Here is a 22,598-nt window from a genome sequence, read left to right on the forward strand (position 1 = left end):
GTTCCATTCTCAAAAACTGCAGGCACAAGAGCTGTGGATTGTGAACAACAGAGACAAAGGGAGAAGATGAAAATGAATATGAATACCAGTGCTGGGGCGCCTGGGTGGCTCAGTCGGTTGAGCATCCGGCATCCGCTCAGGTCATGATCTCCCAGTTTGTGGGTTCGAGCCCTGCATCGGGCCCTGTGCTGACAGCTAGGAGCCTGGAGCCTGCTTCAGATTCTGTGTCTCCCTCTCTCTCTGCCCCTCCCCCGCTCATGCGCGCGCGCTCTCTCTCTCTCTCTCTCTCTCTCTCTCTCTCTCCTTCAAAAATAAATAAAAACATAAAAAAAAATTTTTTTAAATAAATACCAGTGCTTATTTGGGATAATAGCAAGGGTAAATGGTTGATGGAAGTATCTAAATGTTGGAGGGCAGCTTAATTTCAATTTAATGGCTTTTAGTTACTGTAGAGAAGAGTTAGCTAAGGAAAATCATGTTGAAGAGGATAATTGAACAATGTTTTGGAAGCTGAATTGGCAGAGGGGGAGAGGGTCTGAAGCTCAATGGTGGTATAAAGGTATGAAGTGATAACATTGTACTTTAAAAATGGAAATTATCGGGGCGCCTGGGTGGCTCAGTCATCCGACTTTGGCTCAGGTCATGATCTCGCAGTTCGTGGGTTCGAGCCCCGCATCGGGCTCTGTGCTGACAGCTTGGAGCCTGGAACCTGCTTCAGATTCTGTGTCTCCTCTCTCTGTTCCTCCCCTGCTCATGCTCTCTCTCTCTCTCTCTCTCTCTCTCTCTCTCAAAAATAAATAAAGATTAAAAAAAATTTTAAGAAAAAAGTGGACATGATCAAACAACTCTTAAATTATTTGTATAGGAAAAAATGGCAAAGTTGGTAATAAGTTGATTGGCAGGACAAGTTTGGAAGCAGCTTCCTTGCATTCAATAATGTGTCAGGCTTGAGATCCTGGAATACTGGAAGAATAAGGACATACCGATACTAGAAAGGAGCTTGGTCATTAATGTTGTTTGGCAGGGCAGTGTTTAGTTTTTAAGTATTATAGATGAGTTGTCATTGGAAGGGCCAAGTGAAGATTCTGACTATCCACCTGATTATATAAATGGTAAAATCATAATCTACAGTAGATGGGAATAAGAAGATTAGATTCACAAGAGATGATCTAGATTTAGAGTCAATTTTGAGTAATAACTTTTTTACATTGTATGCCCGGCCTTGTTCTAGACATGGGGAATATTGGGTAAACAAAGGCATGAGTTCTGCCCTTGTGGAACTTGCAACGTAGCAGAAGGTAAAGCAGGTGAAACTTTGAAACTAGGAGAGTTCCAGAAGTACAGCGAACATTGTAGGAAGGGGGGAAAGGGCCTTGGTTAGAGATGTGGGATGGCTGCATTTGTAGGACAAGAGGAAACACAAGAAAGAATTAAGGATTCTACAAAAGAGAAATTTGAGTGTTATAAAAAGTGCTAGATGTCACTTTTAGTATTAGTTGAAACACCAAAAAATAGGAAACAAGTGTCCATTAAGAGAAGAATTTACTTAAAATTATGAAATACGAGATAAACATTTTGAAATTAAGTATCTATATGCACTGATGGAGATCCATGTCTATCATGTAGCTAGTGAAAATGGAAAGTGCAGAATGACTGGTACTGTTCTCATGTTTATAAAATGAGGAAGGTACATTTACAAACACACACACACAAATGTATGTGTTTGCGTATGCCTAGAAATAGGTCAGGAACCCTACGCACCAAACAACTGTAAAGTAGTGTTTACACCCAAAGAGTAAAATCAGGAAGAGTAAGGAATAGGGGCTTTCAGTGGAGGCACCATATATTTCTGAATTATTTGTATTTTATTACAATGAGCATTTTTTTTTAATTGAAATAGGTAGTAAAATAATTGTAGAATCACATGCAGTTGCAAGAAATTATTAAGAGTCACCTCCTGGAATGCCGATGCTCCAAATGTTGGCTCTTCTGTTGTCCAATAGGTCTCTGAGCTTCAGTTCTTTTTTATGTTCTTTTTTAAAAAAAAATTTGGTCTATTTTCTTGTGAAAGTTCACACTGAGTAAATTCGATTTATCTCAAGATCACGGATTCTGTTCCCTGAAATACTTTTTCTACTAATGAGCCCAGCCAGTGAGGCATTGGTTGTTGTTGTTGTTGTTATTATTATTATTATTAATTATACTTTCAGCACTATTATTTCCATCTCACCGACACTGAGATTCAGCTTAATTTTTTTTTCTAATGTTCATTTATTTTTGGGAAAGAGAGACAGTGTGAGCAGGGGAGAGGCAGAGAGAGAGAGAGAGAGGGAGAGAGAGGATCCCAAGCAGACTTCTCATTGTCAGTGCAAAGCCCAGCGTGGGACTCAAACCCACAGACCGTGAGATCATGACCTGAGCCAAAGTTAGACACTCAACCAACTGAGCGACCGAGGCACCCCTGAGATTGAGCCCTTTAAAATCTGACTGGAAGCTTCCTGACAGGGTAAAATAGGGAACAAGAATAATGTATTTTCCTATATGAGAGGTAGAAACACAGTTCTCAGGGACATCAGAGAGTTTCCTACACTGAACCCTGGAAGAAGTCTCTAACTATAGGAGGTGGACTGATGGGGTAGTTCTCAGGGTAACTAGCAAGCAGTTTTGAATGTGTCCCTACATGTCTTAGAAATGTTATAATTCAAAAGAAAATATAAATGATTAGTCAGTTTCAAATTACAGCCCCAGTCACCACATTTCACAAGGAGCAACTTTATTATAGAGGGAAATAGGAAGTCTTAGTGATGAACTGGGGAAAGAGTTTAGTTCCATAGAACCTCCCAGGTCTACGGGGAAGTAATTACATACATCATGATGGTTTAAAAGTATGTGGCTCATACAGTTAAGTGTCTGACTCTTGATTTCGGCTCAGGTCATGTGCTGTGCTGACAGTGCTGGGCCTGCTTGGGATCCTCTCTCTCCGTCTCTTTCTGCCCCCCTTCCCTCTCTTTAAATAAGTAAATAAACTTCAAAAAAGAAGTATGTGTAATAAGTGGATGCCACTTAAGTAACATCCCCAAAATGGGGAAGACCCACTTCATCTTAATTAAGGTTTTTCACGGCCTGCCAGTTCTTTGAGGCATGGGTATCTGCAGGCTTCCTGGCCAAAGTTGCAGAGAAGGAGAGCTTATTGATGAATTAGATAGCTGAGTGAAATTATTGTATACAGTATCCAGGAAGAGAGGAAATCACTGTTGAAGAGAAACAACCTGGGGGCTGTATGTTTTTAGCAATGGGGAGATTTTAAAGGTAATCCTGTTGTGGGACCTAATGGCAAGGAAATGATTTGTTTTCACAGGATGGCCATCTGGATGGAATGGGTGGGAAGATTTAATTGGGGAGAGGGTCACTGGGTTGTAGTCTAAATACACTATTTGGAAAACCAGCAAGGATCATTTCTAAGAAAGCAGAGTGGTCACTGCTGTCAATCGTAAGAGTAAAAACATGGGAAGCTTGAGAATGAATGGAGCAGGGGTGGGACTTGGTATTGTTAAAGGACAGTTTCAGCCAAGAGAGTGCAGAGATGGGAGCAGAGTTGTAGGGGAAACACAGGAAGGAGGAAAGACAGACATAGCTCATGTTCTAAGATGAGATGACCTGTGAAAAGTCACCTAGAAATAGTACATTATTGGAACTCTTATTGTCAATAAATGTTATCGGGTAGGAGGTGTCACTTAAAAATGCAAAGACATGAGTGAAGAATTGTAGAGAAGGGAATAGAATCAGAGGCTTTAGGAAGGAAATTGGATGCAAGAACACAGGTGTCTCAACAAGAAGCTAGTGGAAGATCTACAGCTCTAATGGACTTTGGATTTTGAAAGACAGACAGCTCTCCCTCTGCTATTAAAAGGAAAGATGAGAATATGAATGTGCAGATGGCATGAAACCCTGATATGCATAAATTAGAATTTTATTTTTCTATAACTTAATTTCTGTGCAGTGGCCCATTGCAGTAGGGTGCCAGAAAGCTCAAGTAGTTCAAGATCCTGTCTTCCATTTTCCTGGTCCCCCTTCCTCACAGGCCACAGCTGAGGGATCCCTTGCTTCTGTCTGTCTGCCAGCTGCTCTGTGATTCTTCCATGACATTCACAGGAACCATGGTTCCACCCTCCTGCCTACCACAGCTCGGGAATCTCTCACACGCATCCCCAGTGCTATCTGCCTAGATACACGCACTCAGACATTCACTGTCTGCAGCCGTGCTTCCCCCTCAAGGTTCTAAACCAGGAAGTATAGTGCGCGGTTTCTGCGACTTTCAAAGTGCTTTCCCCTCACCTCTCCTCCACCAGTCCTTCGCGTTTCTTATCTGGAGGTGAAACGGCGACACAGGGTGGAAGGGTGTTTGCTACACTCATGTGGCATTTGGCTTAAATACTTGCTCCTGTCTGAAGTCCTTGCCATTTCTACATGCATTTTTGCTCCTGTAATCAACCGAGAGGATCGCCCCCTTTTTTTGTGTGTGAGCGCTGGAGGCCCCCACTCCGGGCCCATGCTTTTTCTGAAGCAATGGACATAAAATATCTTAGCATCTCGAGTGTGCTGGGGAGGAGAGGAGATGGAATAAATTGATTAACATCTCTTAAATATTAAAATACTACAAATACCAAAGAGAAGAGAATGAGAGCTTATTGTATATCTCCAGGGTGCCAGGCATTTCTTCATTCCAAACAACCAATTTTTTTTTTTAATGTGGGTATTATTGGTATCCCATTTTAAGGATGAATAAACTGAGGTTGTATGAGGTTATGAACATACCTGCAGTCATACTGCCGGTCAGTGGCAGAGCCACCTTTCTCTGCAGTGCACATTTCACTCTTCCTCTAAAAGTCAAGTTGAAGGACAGAATGCAGTATGAGCAGTATTCAGAGAGAGCCACAGTGGATACTCTTGGTCTTGGTCAGCCATGGTGGGGAGGTCTGGTGGAGTTAGAGAGCAGCACTAGTAACATCTGAGAGAGACAGACAGAGAAGTCAAGAAGTTGGTGGCTAAAAGTATTGGTTGGATCCTATTTGAAGCAGCATTGAAGAAGCAGAAGCAGCACATGCGGAGGGAAACTAGAACTGATTATTCGTACGTCAGGCGTATGGAGGGGAACAAAAAGTTTATGGCCCTAGAAAGGACAGCAGAAAAGTTAAATGGTCGTGACAACTAACACAGGGTAATAAATGGAAGCTTTATGTTTTTGGACAAGGAACATGTCACTGAATTTGGAAATAAAGCAGTACATGATGATGAGGAAGTAGAGACGGAGGTTAGTAGAGTATCAGAAAGGGAAAGAAGTTAGAGACCATGGTGTTAGAGAGATCATAATTTTATATTACTTCCACATATTCTTATTGCCATCTTTTATCCAATGGGTTCTAACCTCAAGTCACTAGAATCCAAGGTATGTCCAGGGCTTGATGGTCTGGAAACAAAACCACAGACTGAAGGTGCTAACTCTTTTTCTCTCGTTATATGTAGGAAGAAAGAAATAAAAGAAATAAAGAATCAAAGGCTATCTGTATAGAAAGAGAATGACTTTCAGTTGATGAGACATGATTTCAAATGAAGACTCAGTGTCTTCTGTGTGATCTTAAATGGAGGAATAATTGTGTTTGACGACTTGTTGAGAGGCTTAACTAAGATTGTGATCAGGTGCCTGGCATGGGATCCTGAGCATGACAGGAGCTCTACAAATGTCACTCATTGTTTCCATACTTTCATTTATTCAACACATATTTTCTCAGCAGCTCATTTTGTGCCACAGATAATGTAGTAGTCAGCATAGGCCACACTATGCTGCAGTAACGAACATCCCTCCCCATCTCACTAAGTTTACTTATCTCACTACCTCTGCATCTTTAGGTGGCTTTGCCTCCATGTGGCAGTCCAGACTGCTTTACTCTTACCCTAATGATCTCAACACAAGACCTCCTCAAGGATCACTGCACCCGAGAAAGTGCTATCCAGAACTGCTCTTAGATACTTCTACCCAGAAGTGACACAAATCAGCTTGCAACCCATTGACCAGAACTAGGTCTCTGGCCTCCCCTCCTGGGAGGGGTTGAGCGCAGAGTCTTCTGTGTGCCCAGAGGAGAAAAGAATTGGATATTGATGAACATAAGTAAAGTCTACCACTACTTGGCAAGGCACTGGGTACTTATAGTGAACAAAACAGACATTACTTATCTTTCCCTCATGGAGCTCTCAGTCCAGAGTGACATGCTGCTGGGAAACAATAGTGTGGGTAAAGAGCCAGTTTTCTGCCCAGGCAATACAAGGAACTAGATCAAAGAGATTGCATTCCATAAGTATAAAGTTATGTGGGAAAATAGGAAAGGGTAACAGTTTAGTGTAAGTGACAAGTATGGAGAACTTAGAAATCCTCAATAAATATTTACTGAACGAATGTTAAATGAGGAATAAGAAGAAATTTAGCTCTACAAAACTAAACGGGAAAGGCAACAGAGAGAGAACAGATATAGGAAGAAAAAACACATGGAAACAGTTTATGCTTTTCAAATGTTCTGAATAATATTTGGGAATAAAAGCTGTTCTTGCTATATCTGCTGCTTCCAGTAAGCCTGAAATATTTCCGTGCTGGTCGCTTCTGCCATAGTTGGGCTGCTGAGAAACTCGTTCCCAGCCAGACTGTTTCATTCTTACCTATTCAAGAGTGTGGGGGATTGTGGGAAGCTTGGACTTTGACTCATCTTCGAGAATGTTTTATGATCAATCAAGTTTGCTCGACGGGCAGCTGTCAGATGTAGAGGTGTCACAAGAAATGAGGAATTAAACTACTGTAAATACTGAAAATGGTATAAAGTTAGGCAAAAATCCTATGAATGCAATTTTATGGCAGAATGTTAGAAAGGGGTAGTTCCTTAAAAGCATTAAAAATTATTTATACTTAAAACTCTATATTAATATAAACAATAGAAAACATAAAAAAAAGAAGAAACATCTATAGCACAACCCCTCAAGGATTAAACCATGGATGACCCATTGGATATTTGGAATGTGTTCCTCACTCAACAAAACATATTGAGTCCTGCCACTGACTGCCATTCATGCCTTAATATATGGCTGTGGCGAAATATCTGTGCACAACATCTTTTTGTTTAATATTTATTTATTTTTGGGAGAGAGAGAGAGAGACAGAGTGCAAGTGGGAGAGGGGCAGAGAGAGAGGGTGACAAAGAATCAGAAGCAGGCTCCAGGCTCTGAGCTGTCAGCACAGAGCCCCGTGTGGGACTTGAACTCATGAACCGTGAGATCGTGACCTGAGCCGAAGTTGGACGCTTAACTGACAGCCACCCAGGCACCCCTGTCCACAACATCTTTAACGATCATCTGAATGTTAAGAAATCACCCATTTTTCTAAGAAGAAAACTGAGAAAAAATTTTAGCAAAATTGACTATGTCACTTTGAGGGACGTAAATGAAATAAAGTATCTACTTATATGTAATCTATTAATTTAGACATAAATAGTGCTTTAAACCACATACCATGATATAAAATAATTTTAGAAGTATTGCTCTTTTCCCACCCTTAAATTTCATGAAGCAGTTTTAGCCCAACTCCCCCTCCCATGCATTCTTGACATCAGTATGGTGGGTGCCATCTTTTCAGGAAGCTGGCATGTTTCCAGCACGTGTCATCTGGAACCCCGTCTAAGCTGCTTGGGGTGCAAGACTTGGGAAACTGTCATCACTGGAAATCTTTTCCTCAGCTCTAAAAACCCACTTAGTACTCACAGTCTCTGATAACCACTTATTCTATTACTTTTTTCAGTGATCTTTAAAATACTTGTTTTAAGCAACACCCAACACTTTGAACTGTTAGGTCATGCCTCTCAAAACAATTACTAAGTTAGTAGTAATATATGCCTTTGCTTCTGTTTTTACCAGTTTCGTCAAGTGAATGACTGCTAACACCATCCAAAACTCTCACCAGTAGACATTGTTTCAGGTTAATGCAACTTCCCTAAACAGTACTTTATTCAAAATAAAGTAACTGAGGGAGTGCCCAGTATCATGAGAGACATTAGAAGGACTTTAGTATAAAATGCCTCTTTTCCTGAGGGATAATTTTGGGGAAGAAAAATCTCACTTTACATTCGTCCATATATTATACTTGAAACAAGAGAGGGATTCATACAAATCTCTTTTGTGTTCTTATGCAAAGTGACTGTTGAATATGAAAGCTATTGTCCACCTATAAAAATATCTAAAGAAATGGGTCAGCTGCCTTATTTTTCATTTAAATAAATTGAATGAAAATATTTTTAAAAATCAAAAGGAAGCCGTAGGATTGTAATTCATTTATCTCTTATAGCAACACTGAAAATATAGGTCCATAAACCCTGCTGCCTTGAAAATACTCATATTGCAATCTTTTCATATTGGGGGAAAGCTTCTCCCCAATTAAACCTCCTCCCAGCCCCAAACCACATCTATTTTAAGTTTAATACAAAACAAATAAACAAACAAAACAGCGGGAAATATTTAGAATAAATATTCTCTTTAGGATCTGTAGCCCAAATTTTTGAAACTCAGAATGAAAAATTTAGGCAACAGAGTGGCTAGATTTCCCTACAGTCTTCCTCTCTCTTTAAGATATATTACGTTATGTTATTTACATTCTTTTCATCTAAGTATTTCCAAGAGAATCAGACTAAAAGAACATATTACAGATTAGGTGGCAGCTTTTTGATTGATATGGTTGAAGACAGCATATGGTGTATTCTTACTTTCAAACTCTTTTGAGTCTTTGTTCTTGCCCACAGCATATACAGTATATATGAGAACTATCCAGAAACTTCCCAGTGGTACATGTATGTAATATGCATCATTTTAAAAAGCGATGAACATTTTGCCATTGCATTCTTTATTATTTGAAGTAACTCAAAACAAGAGATACAGAGCTTAAAATAAGTTGTTACAGAACTCAAATTCTATAAGCTCTTATAATTCCATAAAATTATAAATGCTGTTTTAAAATGTTAATCAGAAGATGCATTTGTTTTAATTCTTGATACTGAAAATATTGACTGAATTGTGAATTAACACATTTAGGGTTGCAGATGTCATTTTTCATGAGATTTCCTGAATGATGTAATTTTCATATTTCATATAGCAGTTTGATCAATTTACAGATTTATTTTACATAATTAGTTGGTAAATGAGAAATTCAATTGCTGATATATAACTATTTCTCTGCAATATAAAAAAATAAGTAAAAATTCTGAATTATAAATAAAAAAACAAATATTTTGAAGACATCTGGTCCACATCTGTCTGCAATAAGATAATTTAAAACAGTGCAATTAAATGTAAAAAATACTGAAACATTCACACCTTAGAATGTAAAAAATAACTCATTTCATTTTAATGTGATTTCTTGAACTGATGAATTTTTTTTTTATTTTAGTGTCCTTTAGCCCCTCATTCTGTCATTATAAAGAAGACTGACAAGCTAAACAAACAAAAATAATCCATGTTTTTCAAAGCCTCTACTAAATGAAAGAATTATCTTTATTACTATTCTTTTATGAGTTGACTAACCTCCACTCCTGAGTTAATACTCAGCGGACTTAGACTCAGACCTACCCCCTTTTGATGTATTTATAATTCTCCATTCAATTATTTAAAATGAGAGATTAGTGAGAGAGTCTGTAATCTCGCTCCCTAAATTGTGCGTTCCTTGTGGGCACAAAGGGACTGAGTAAATGTGAGAGGAAGGTATTCAGACCCATGAAAATGAAAAACATCTTTGGTACGTTCTCATGATCAGTAGAGAATCGTCCTTTGAAGACTGGTCTTTTCTTTTGTTCAAAACCCATGTTAAGTGGAAAATTAACCATTTTAGGAGAAAGGAAAATACACTAGACTTTCTATAGTCTAACCAAAAAAATGTGAAAAACAAGATAGATTTCTCCTTTCATAAAAGGCTGCGGAGCCTTAAGATTTCAATAGAACTGGGTTTTGATTCATGAGAGAGAAGTTACGTTCATAAAATTACTCAATGCCGATGCTACAATTTAAGGTTATAGGGGAAAATCTCTGCATGGATGTCAGAAGCTCCCTTAACTGGCAATAGACCACGAAAGGAATTGATACTGTGAGAAGTGAAAACATCGTTCCTGACGCATACCCTAAGGTTTCACAAGTTATATTTTGTGTGTTTATTTCCAGGGAACATGATAAAGATCCAGAGAGTTTTTTTAAGGTATTAATGCACCTTAAGGACTTAGGACTCAATTTCCATGTGTCTGTCCTTGGAGAAACCTTCACAGATGTCCCAGGTATCTCTTTTGAATTTTCTAATGTGTAATTTTATAGATGACATAAGCTCTACAACTGAAGTATTAATTTCCATGTTTCCCTTTGTCAGAATAATCAAGATGAGCACTGTTAACCAAAAGATTATACGATGGCATTAAAGTGTGATTCAATTAAAAAAATACTTAAGTAAGCATTCTTTGATTTAAGTTGAGAACGTGAAGTCATCTCTTTTATCAAATATAGTTTATACAATGTAACTTGATGTAAATAAAATATATTGCTTTAGGCATCTTAACACTTGAGGAAAGCAGGAATTTGTAATTGGATGTACAACCTCTCACCCCTGGGGTCACTGGTTTGAATCCTCCTCACGTTGGTAATAGCCGAAATACATTACCATCTGTTGAGGTGGACTGTGTGAAGCATTTTGGCATCAGGCTTGTAATGTGGAGTAGCCCACAATCCACATCCTAGTTGTCATTGGCCCGTGCCTTGCTTACTGAGTTGAGAAAACAAACGAAACTCTGAAGCTGATAGCAGCAGGCCTTCTCATCCCTAATGCCACATGGAGCCTTTTCAGAACCATTTCCTTCACCTTCATCCTCAGTGGGCATGTTCGAGTCAGTGAGATGAGCATTCTGACCCCTTTCATAAGCACTTAATTGCTCGTATTATTTTAATTGAGGAATAATTTACATACGATATTATATTACTTATGGTATTTTACTGGTACAATAGTGATCTGACATTTGTATACATTGCAGAAATAGACACTACTGTAAATCTAGTTAGAATCTGTCACCTTCCCAAATTAATGCAATATCATTGAGTATATTCTCCATGTTGTACGTTACATCCCTATCACTTACTTATTTTGTGACTGCAACTTTATACCTCTTAATCTCCTTCATCCATATCGTCCCCCAACCCACGTCCCCTCTGGCAACCACCAAACGGTTCTCTGTATCTGGGAGTCTGGGCAGGGGTGGGGAGGTTGTTTTGTTTGCTTTGTTTTTTTAGATGACACATATAAGTGAAATCACACAATATTTGTCTTTCTCTGACTTACTTCAGTTACCATAATACCTTCAAGGTCTACATTGTTGCAGATATCAAGATCTCATTTTTTATGGCTGAATTGTATTCCACTGTGAGAGGGGTGTGTGTGTGTGTGTGTGTGTGCGCGCGTGTGTGCGTGTGTGTACGTGTACCAAGTCTTCTTTATCCATCCATCCGTCAGTGGACATTTAGTTTATTTCCACATCTTGGTTATTGTACATAATGCCACAATGAACATAGGGACGCATACATCTTTTCAAATTAGGATTTTTGTTTTCTTTGGATAAATACCCTGTAGTGGAATTGCTGGATCATATGGTAGCTCTATCTTTAATTTTTTTGAGGAACCTCCATACTGTTTTCCATAGTGGCTGCACCAACTTACATTCCCACCAATAGTATATGAGTGTTCTCTTTTCTTCACATCCTTGCCAACATTTGTTATTTCTTGTCTTTCTAATAATAGCCATTGTGATAGGTATAAGGAGATATCTCATTATGCTTTTTATTTGCATTACCCTAATGCCTAGTGATGTTGAGCATCTTTTTCATGTGTCTGTTAGTCATCTGTATGGAAAAATGTCTATTCCGGTTTTCTGTCATTTTTTTAATCATATTTTTGGGTTCTTTTTTTGTCATTGAGCAGAGTTCTTTCTATATTTTCAGTATTAACCCCTTATTGGGTATATGATTTGCAGTTATCTTCTCACATTCATTGGTTGCCATCCATTTTGTTAATGGCTTCCTTAGCTGTGGAGAAACTTTTTAGTTTGATGTAGTCCCATTTGTTTATCTTTGTTTTTGGAGTCAGCCAAAAAAAAATCACTAAGGCCAACATCAACGAGCTTACTGCCCATGTTTTTTCATCTAAGAGTTTTATAGCTTCAGGTCTTACACTTGAGACTTTAATCCATACTGACTTAATTAATATTTATAGTGTTCTAAGATGGTGCTCCAGTGTTATTCTGGACAGGTAGCTGTCCAGTTTTCCCAACACCATTTGCTGAAAAGTCTTTTCTTTCCCTAGAATACTCTGTATGCTGTTCTATTGATCTGTGTATTTGTTTTAATGCTGATACCATATTGTTTTGATGACTATAGCTTTGTAGTGTAGTTTGAAATCAGGGAGCCTGATCCTTCTAGCTTTATTCTTTCTCAAGATTGTTTTGGCTGTTCATGTGCTTTTGTGGTTTCATACAAATTTTCTAATTATTTGCTCTAGTTCTATGAAAAATGTCACTGGAATTTTGATAGGAGTTTCAGTGAATCTGTAGGTTTCTTTGGATAGTATGGGCATTTTAACAATGTTAATTCTTCCAATCCATGAGCATAGAATATGTTTCCATTTATTTGTGTCTTCTTCAATTTTTTTTTCACCAATGTTTCCTAGTTTTCATTTTCTCAGTCTTTCATCTTCTTGGTTAAATTTCCTCCTAGATATTTTATTCTTTTTGATGTGATTGTAAATGGAATTGTTTTTCTTGAATTCTATTTCTGATAGCTTGTTATTAGTGTGTAAAAATGCAACAGGTTTTTGTATATCAATTTTGTATCCAGCATCTTCAGTGAATTAGTTGATTAGTTCCAACAGTTTTTGGTAGACTCTTTATTCTGTATATACTATCCTGCCATTTGCAAATAGGGACAGTTTTACTTCTTTCTGTCCAATTTGTATGCCTTTTATTCCTTTTTCTTACCTAATTGCAGTGCCTAGGACTTCTAGTACCATATTGAATAAAAGTGACTAGAGTGGGCCTCCTTGTCTTGATTCTGATGTTAGAGGAAAAGCTTTCTACGTTTTAGCTTTTCACTGGTGAGTATGATGTTAGCTGTGTGTTTGTCATTATAGCTTCTATTATGTTCAGATGTATTTCCTCTCTACCCACTTTGCTGAGAGTTTTCATACATGGATATTGAATTTTGTCAAGTGCTTTTTCTACATTTATTAAGGTGATCGTATGATTTTTATTTTTCATTTTGTTAATGTGGCATATTACATTGATTGGTTTGCAGATATTGAACTTTCCTTGCATCTCTGGAATAAGTTCCACTTGATCAAGTTATGGGATCCTTTTAATGTATTGTTGAGTTTGGTTTGCTGCTGTTTTGTTGAGGAATTTTACATCTATGTTCATCAGGAATATTGGCCTGTAATGTGTGTGTGTGTGTGTGTGTGTGTGTGTGTGATGTCCTTGTCTGCTTTTGGTATCAGAATAATGCTAATCTCACAAAATGAATTTGGAAGCTTTGGTCAGAAGTGTGGTAGAATAGGACCAAAGTATGGAGGATCGTGATAATCAAAGTAGATTAGGGAAAAGTAAGAAATAAGGAACCTAGACCTTGAACAGGAAAGAAATGTGATGAAACTTGTATTTTAGAAAGATTTATCTTTCAGTGGTATGTAGGCAGATTCACAGTAAGACATTACAGTGATAATCCAAATGTAATTCTGGAGGTGGTAGCTGAGAGATTAGTGAGAGGAATGTATGACAGAGGTATTCTCAAGGAAAACACAGAAATGAATTTAGAAGATGGATAGCTGTAGAAGGAAGAAGAAAAATTCTGCTCATTTGCAAAGCTGGTGAGTTCAGTTCTGTTTGTGGCAGCATTGAGATGTTTGTGGATGGACTGAGAAGTGTGGCTGGAGGAAGTCCCTAAGCAAAAGGCTTCTCAGCCAGTTTTACTGGCGAGTAGTTTTAAGCCAGCACTACAGAAAAGACTAAGGTTTTACTCTCAGGGCCATGTTCTTGGGATCACAGTCTCCCCTCCCACACATTTACATTGAGCTGTTTAGAGCAGTATGGAATGTTGTAAGCGGGGTGGGGAGCATTAGGGGCCCAAGGACTGAGTGCTCAGTAGTTACAGATCCAATCTTATTACCTAACTTTGGCTAGACTTCAGCATATATTTGCTGAGCATTATAGGAGAGGATTTCCACAGTGCAGAAGACTTGGTCTCCACCCTCAGGGAGCTTTGCCTTGGGCAGACACTTGTATACAACTAACAGGTGCCTAAGATGCTGTGAAGTAATTAGGGAATACTGTGGAAGCCCATAGAAGAGGGTATCCTATTATCTATGATGTTTCTAGTCTCAACTGGGAGTCCCTTTTGTCATAGCCTCTAGTCCCTCTCTGTCCTTCCAGACGTGAGTCAGCGCTCTTCCTGGTCACAGCACTTCACCTTGCACATAAAAGCAATCCGAGTTGTGTGGATGAACGAGCCTGGCAGCTTTCCAGGTTGTGTTCCTGGAAGGCTACCTTGCCAGTCTGTACTCCAAAGTTTTCCTAACAGGCCATTCTGTGTATTTTCAGCTGTTCTTATCATTGTTCCGGTTTAAGAAGCACTTATGTAGCACTCACTGTATTCCAGGCATTGTTCTAAGCTATTTACAAATGTTAACTCTAACCTTTCATAGCTGTCTTGTTCAATATTATTACTATCTCCACTTTTTCAGGTTGGGAAACTAAGGCACAGAGAAATTAAGTAAGGTCACATAGCTAGGTAGTAGTTTTTACCACTGTGTTAATGCTTTATGTGTTCTTGTTTCCCAAATTGTTTCTCTAAGTTTAAATGTTATTTTTTTCCCCAGCTCACCATCTAGAACTTCACAAAAAGGTTACCTACCAGGCATACATTTATTTGCCTGTTACCTCTTCTAGAGGCTACATTAGCATATCTAAAACCCATATCATAAACCAACTTACATACTCTGTAATACCAGCCGGAGTACTTACTCTGAATGCTGTTAACAGTTATAAGAAAGTGGTTTTCTTGTCAATAATTACAATAATAATGATTATTATGCTATTAATAGCTACTATTTATCGACAGTTTGCCTTTTACTTGGTCCTTTGCCACATCATTTACTGTAATGTTCCTGATAAGCGCGATGGAGTAGGTATTATGATCCCACCTGATAGGTAGAGAAACTGATACTCTGAAGGCTTAAGTCATTTTGATTGCACTGCCTGTAAGTTAAACTTTTCTCTTTCACATGTAAGCTTAGATGTACTGGAAAACTAAGAAAGGTTTACAATCTGACTGCATGACCATTCATTACTCTCTTTTTTGGCTTTTTTAATTGAGATATGATTTATATATAACATTTGTGTAAGTTTAAGGTGTTCAGCATGTTAATTTGATACATTTATGTATTTTGATATGATTACTACTGTAGCTTTAGCTGAATATCTGTATCATATCACATAATCATCATTTCCTTTTTGTGGTGAGAACATTTAAACTCTAGGCTCTTAGCAGTCTTGAAGTATACAATACAGTATTGTTGACTGTAATCACTATGCTGAGCATTAGATCTCCAGAATTCTCTTCTAGCTGCAAGCTTGTGACTTAATTACTTTGTATCCAACTTTCTTCTCCTTCCCTCTGCACAGACCTCTTAGGGAAATCTAGCACATCTGAGTAATGGCATTAATGCCAATGAGTTTCACTGCCCTTTTGATGAAACAATCTCCATTAACTTTCTTTTGAAAACTGTAATAGAGCAACATTGTAGAGTCTCCATACTATTGATTATTTTCAAGTGTGTTGATTATTTTCAAATTATGTTGTTGTAAGGTTTTTATAACCCTTTTCCTGAGAAGTGTGGTAGATTAAGATTATTGATTCTAGTTTATAGATGCATTGTTTATAGCTCTTTTGAGTCATCCTTTTTTTTTTTTTTTTTCCTGAGGTGGGGAGGGGCAGAGGGAGAGAGAAAAATCCCAAACAGGCCCCACACTCAGCGTAGGGCCTGATGTGGGGCTTGATCCCAGAATGGGAGAGAGCAGAAATATTTGGTGAATAGCACTGTTGACCACTATAGTTCTTTAATATGCATCATGATCTGTGGCTCATTAGAGAGAAAACCAAGCCTATCCAAGATGTCTGCCTTAATCTGAGCGAGTCTATTGCCATTGAGTAAAGAACTCTTAACAAGTATTAGAGTATTGCCAATAGTCTTCTTGCCAGAAACAACCTAGCTGGTGTCAAAAGACACGTCTAGCAACCATGTACCATAAGGCAGAGCAATATGAAGTTGAATCGGCTCGTGGGAATGGAGTTAATGTCCAGAGACATTTTAATTGTTATAACTGTTGGGGTAGGGTGTTACAGCTAGTGGGTAGAGGCCAGGGATGCTGCTAAATATTCTACAATGCACAGGAAAGTCCCCCCCGTACCCCCACAAAGAATTATTCAACCTAAAATGTCAATGATGCCAAGATTGAGAAACTGATTTATAGGAATTGAAGTCAGAAGATCAGGTTAGGACTGCGTCCTGTAGCTTTCTCGGCTAACCTCAGTTAACCCACCTATAGAATACAAAGCAGGAGATGAGAAAGAGAAATAATAACAGTAAAACCACCTGCCCTACCCACTGCAGTGAGTTATAATGTGGATTTCAGTACAATTAATTTGGAGGAAAGTGCTTCCTTAACTACCATGCAGATTTTGTTCTAACATTCATGGGCTTCCTTCAGAGTCTGTATATGGAGTAAGTCTTTAATGCATTTTGGATCCAAAGAAGATATTAATAATGCTGAACCTCAAAGGTTTATTTTTGACATTATTTTAAGTATTTTTAATTCAGAAAATTGAAGGACCATTCTGCTACATAAATCATCCATCAGACTCCATGTTACAAATGAACCCAGAAACCCAGAAGCTCCTCAATGCAAATATTTCCGTTTTGACCAAGTCTCATGACAGGGTCACATTGTTAGCCCTTGATGGTTTAAAAAAAAAAAAAAAAAAAAAGCAAATGCTTAAGTTATCAAGTCAATGGAATGTGTTTGTATACTTAGTAATTTCCCACAAATGATAATTCTAAACAATTTTTTTTCTTTGAACAACCAAAGCCTTACAGCAGGGGTTCATCTTTCCCTACTGCAGACGTGGGGGAGAGGGGTTTTAGTGGTAGCCATTGGGGGACCAAAAAGATTGCAAGGAAGGTAAAAACCTGAACTACAGTTTTGGCAGACAGATATCCTTCTGGTTCACCTTTGATATGAGGTTAAGAACAGTATGTAGAAAGCTTCTGGTTAGTATCTGGCATGACAATGGTTATTGCTATGCTCTTGGCATATTCCTGCTCCTTAGTTCTGGAGTCAAATGGTGGATGATTATATAGCATTTCCCTCCCTTCCCATCTCCCTTTTCACTCCCAGCTATGATCTCATTTTCAGAAAAGCAGCTACACTAAGAGGGGGAAATAATAGAAAGTTTCTAGGAACACAAATAGCTTATGTCACATTGATACAAAGGTATAAAATTTTGCTACAAGGGGATTCTAGCAGAAGGAAAGCTTATTAATATATTGATCAATGTTGAATTGTAAGATGATTCCATATGAGATGAAAGAAATGTGTCAGTAAGATTAAATAAATTCATTCTCCCAAGACCATGCCACTCCAAACCTTTCCTTCTCCTTTTTTTTTTTTTTTTTTAATGTTATTACTACCTACTTATTCCCCTAATGTAGAAATATTTACTGAGTCCTATCGTGGTCTGGCACCATATTGTGGATACCTGGAGTAGAAGATATGGTTCCTGCCCTCTAGAATCTTACTGTCTCGGAAGCAACAATGTTTTTATAATTGTTTCATTAAACCATACCCTTGTTTATATTGTAACATTTTCAAATAATTTTGAATACCTTACTTCATAATCTACATCAATGTAGTAAGCATTCAACCAAGTATTAGCAGCCCAAATTTGTAGCTGAGGAAAATGATTTATATTGGCCACATTTAAGTAGCATGGGTCTGGGGCGCCTGGGTGGCTCAGTTGGTTAAGTGTCTGACTTCAGTTCAGGTAATGATCTCACAATTCATGGGTTCGAGCCCCATGTTGGGCTCTGCACTGACAGCTCAGAGCCTGGAACCTGCTTTGGATTCTGTGTCTCCCTCTCTCTCTGCCCCTCCACGCACTCACACTCTGTCTCTTTTTTTCTATCAAAAATAAACATTAACAAAAAAATTTTTTTAAGTAGCATGGATGAGGTAGATTCTCAGTGGACAGAGCCACCTTCCCATGTTTGTTAATAATAAGCATACAGGTATTTTCCCAAGACTATGATTGGGGAAATCAATTTCCCAAGAATATGATTTAAGACAGAAGTCTGTCTCTCAGTCCTTTGCTGAAGAAAATGACAAGATATATTGGGAAAGTAAGGAAGGTTCTAAAAATGCAGACATATATGCTCTTGACAAGAAAGAATAAATACAATAATAAAAATGACAATATCTCTTAATATAATTTATTAAATTAACAAAATTCCAATAAAGATGCCAAAATATTACCTTCTATATCTTCACAGCATACTTCTAAAATTCTTATAAAATAAATAAAATAAATAAATAAATAAATAAATAAGAAGAATATCAAAGAATTCTCTGGCCAACAAATCATGAAGGAAAACATGCCCTACCATATTCAGAACATGTATGGAGTGATAACTTTTAAAAGAGTACTTTGCAGATTCAAAAGCATGAAAGTAGAGAATTCAGAGATAAATGCAACTTGTATGTAAACTTAATATCCAACAGACTGAGGGTAACAAAAATTTATATTCCAGGTGTAAAATATACTTTTAGAGAAAGCAAGATATTAAATAAATAGTTTCAATGCACAAAAAAAAATCACAGAAGAAATTAAGTATAGATTTTAAATACATATTATAGATAAAGGTTTGCAAAAGCATCAACACGTTGTAAGCACAATAACTTACCGAACTCTTACTCTGTGCCAAGAGCAAGGCTAGGGCTTTTACTCTGGTATTTCATTTGGTATCACAGCTGTCCTCCCAGTAGGTACAATTACTGTCCTCTATGTACGAGCAAAGACACTAAGGCTTAACTTAAATAATGTGCCCAAAGTCACACAGCTAATAAATACTAGAGATGGTGATATCCAAAGAAATAAACGGTAAATCAAATTTGAGGGAAAAATCTAATTTTACCAGTAAAGAAGTAAGTATAAATATAAGGAATATGATGGAGCGGTTGCATGGACCCCAGAATAAAAGTAAAGGCATATCCTAAGGAAGACTGGCCAGTTTATGGGAAAACATCTGCATGTATGGTGATGGCAACATAAAATATTTTTCCTGAGCTATGTAAGTTACTGTAACCTTTGTCTGACTGGGTGAGTTCTTTTTTTTTTTTTTAATGTTTGTTTGTTTGTTTATTTTTGAGAGAGAAAGAGAAGGAGCAGGGGAGAGGCAGAGAGAAGGGGGGCAGAGGATCCAAAGCAGCACAGAGCTCTGACAGCACAGAGCCCAATGAGGGGCTCAAACTAACAAACCAGGAGATCATGACCTGAGCTGAAGTCAGAAACTTATCTGAGCCACCCAGGTGCCCCAGACTGAGTGATTTCACATCAGAGAATATATCCCATGAAAATACTCCTATGTCTTGCTCTCGCTTCTGTTCCCTTTCTCCCAGTTGTAGCCCTTAATCTTCTGGCATCTTGAATCCCACAGAGGTTTCAGATTGATCTCAGCTCTCTGGACATTTTGGTATTCAATGTATGCACCCACTGTTAGAAGAGTTCTTTCTAAACCTAGACCATACAAGAAGAGAGTCACAACCGTATAACAGCAAGAGAAATATGTCTCACAGATTTTCTGCAGGATCAACATGAATTTCCTTGGTAGCTAATGAAGTTCTTCAAACCCCAACCCCAACTTGATTCCTTATGAATTCCGGTTCTCTTTCCCATGTCCGAGGCACATCTGTGCATTTACCCACCTCCATGTCTTGTGTTACTTGTTGATTAAATTCCTCTGCCCCTCCCCACATAAGCATATGCACACCCTTTCTTCCCCTAGCACAATCTCACCTCCATTGTTGCTTCTTGACCTTTACCTGCCCTTTCCCTTCCTGTCCTAATTGCCCAGAGCACCCATATTCATTCCATCTTGCAAAGCAGATATCACACTGCACTGGGATCACTTGTTGTCATAAAGGGCCATGGTGTAACTGACCAAAGATGCTTTGTGGATGAAGAGTACAAACTCTGAAATCGAGGGAGCTGTAAGAGCAGAAGTCAGCAGTGCTCCCAGTTAGAAGGGCAGCTCCCCTGGCCCAGCTCTCATTTGTACCCCCAATAAGGGTGAGGTTCCCATTCAGGACTTGAGAACCTCTCTTTTCCTTTTCAGGAAAGGCTTATTACCTCTGCCACTGCCTGTCCCTCCCAAATGCTCAAGGGACTCACTAGACACAAGTAACTGGTAACAAGTCACTTCTGTTCCTCCCCTAAACTTGAAGCCTGCTTGAAGTCTGTTCCCACATCTTCTATAAGTGCAATGTTTATCTTTTCTACCAAAACCAGAAAAGTCAGTTTTGCCACTCTCTAGGCAAATTCATTTATTCATCGTACGGGGGGGAAGACCATGAGTATAATACGTTCTGGAATACAATTCCCAAAACATCTCTCAAGAAATTGTTCTCTAAAGTTGTGACGATGAAAACATGACTGAAGAAAAATGCTCTTTCATTTTCATAAACAGGAGTCTTCAAAGATTATGAGAAATGTGCACTTGGGGAAGCCTCGAGAAAATAGAACAATTAAGTAATGACTGGGAAAAGGTCAAGACATTGATGAACCCATAAGAAATTAGAAATAGACCCTATTTTTTAAAGTATACGTGTACATATGACAAAAGGTTGGTAGATAGGAGGTCTTAGAATGTGGCTTTTGTACCTTGCTTTGGTATTTTATCTTTTTGAATCCCTATAGTTTTATATGGTCATGATTTGGAGTGTAGTGTGGTCAAAAGAATATGTGCCCCCAAAAAGGGACTATGGTAGAAGACCTGCCTGTTTTACAAACTCTTGTTTCCTGCAATGCCTTATCGGCCCAGGAGTCTCTTGACAGAAAGCAGAAATAGGGAGTGAATATCCGGATCCAACCTAGTGAGTTTTTCCAGCTATATCTCTCCTTGTCCAACTTGGCTATTTTACAAATGGAAACCATCACAGATACATGGTACAATGGAATGAGACGGAGACACAGAATCCAAAGCAGGCTCCAGGCTCTCCGCTGTCAGCACAGAGCCTGACGCAGGGCTCAAAACCATGGACTGTGAGATCATGACCTGAGCTGAAGTGGGATGCATAACTGACTGAGCCACCCAGGTGCCCTGGAATGAATTCTATCCTGGATTTTAAAAGGCTCAGGGACTGCTGGCCTGACTGCCCTGATCAGCCACGCCTCCTCTTTCAGCCTTTGTTTACTTATTCATAAAATCAAGTCATTCAAAGTAAGTTAGAACTAGAAGGGATCTTGGAGATTAGGGTGTGTCAGCTTTTAAAATGGGGTGCATGTCCCACCCCCAAGGGAATTTCACATAGTGACACTTTCTGCAAAAACAATTCAGATAGTGACACTTTCTTACTGTGAAAACGACAAGCATAGTAATTCTGCTTTTTCAAAACATATTTTATGCCGTATCGTTCTGCTGCCTGTCTGCACTCCAATCCCAACCTCCACCCTCAGGTAGTTGAGAACCATTGATCGAGGCTGTCACAGTTATTCCAGCCACCCTTATGACTGACTAACAGTTGCCCAAGGTTCCATCCTGTAAGCCTTTGCTAACTTGAACTTCCTAAAGCTTCATGCCTCTCACCTTCCCCTTTTCTCCTGCCTTTATCAAATAAAGTACAACTTCACTGGTCTGGATTTCTCAGTGTGGTTTCCACTACCTTCCTAGCCTTACTTCGTGAGTGTCCCCTGAAGGAAGCTCACATGTCACTACCTAAACCCTCTCCCTCCTCTGCCTGTCAAAGCTCAACCCATCTTCCATGATTCATCTCACCCGCCTTCCCTGACCTCTAAAACAGATATGCTAACTCCCATCTCTGAAGTCCGCGGGATTTTGTTTATACTTAGCTGTGTATTTGTCATACTTCAGTAAGTTAGGTGTTTCAGGATGGTGACTGTATCTTTACAGCTTCATATGACCCAAAGATCCTAATAAAGCAATGTTTTGAAACGTTTGACCATGATCCACACCAAGATATACATTTACATTGTGACCTAGTGTACACATGTGTGTATGCTTATTTATAATTGAAACAAAACTTTCATAACAGCACATATTGCCTTTAATGATGCACTCTGATATTTTCTTTCTTTTCTGTTCTATTTGTTTCTTTTAATGCTGGTCTAAATTGATTTTATGACCCTTAATCACAGTTGTAAACAAC

At 38.5% G+C, this 22,598-nt stretch overlaps 1 protein-coding gene across 20 annotated transcripts in view; it reads left to right on the forward strand.

Moving 5' to 3' along the window:
* GTDC1 (glycosyltransferase like domain containing 1) overlaps positions 1–22,598 on the forward strand; it is a 396,458-nt gene that overhangs the window by 354,051 nt on the left and 19,809 nt on the right. For 18 of the 20 annotated variants that reach the window (XR_008424608.1, XR_008424609.1, XM_053909095.1 and 15 more), the window contains one exon: positions 10,240–10,349. The exons of the other annotated variants lie outside the window; for them this stretch is intronic. Coding sequence is in view for 16 of the 18 variants with exons in the window: in XM_053909095.1 (XP_053765070.1) it covers positions 10,240–10,349 (110 nt within the window). In the remaining 2 variants the exon portion in view is untranslated. The remainder of the gene's footprint in view (positions 1–10,239; positions 10,350–22,598) is intronic. 20 annotated transcript variants of the gene reach the window in all.

Source organism: Panthera pardus, unplaced genomic scaffold (genome assembly GCF_024362965.1).
Source record: "Panthera pardus isolate Hobbes unplaced genomic scaffold, ASM2436296v1 HiC_scaffold_10, whole genome shotgun sequence".
NCBI classification, from domain to species: domain Eukaryota; kingdom Metazoa; phylum Chordata; class Mammalia; order Carnivora; family Felidae; genus Panthera; species Panthera pardus.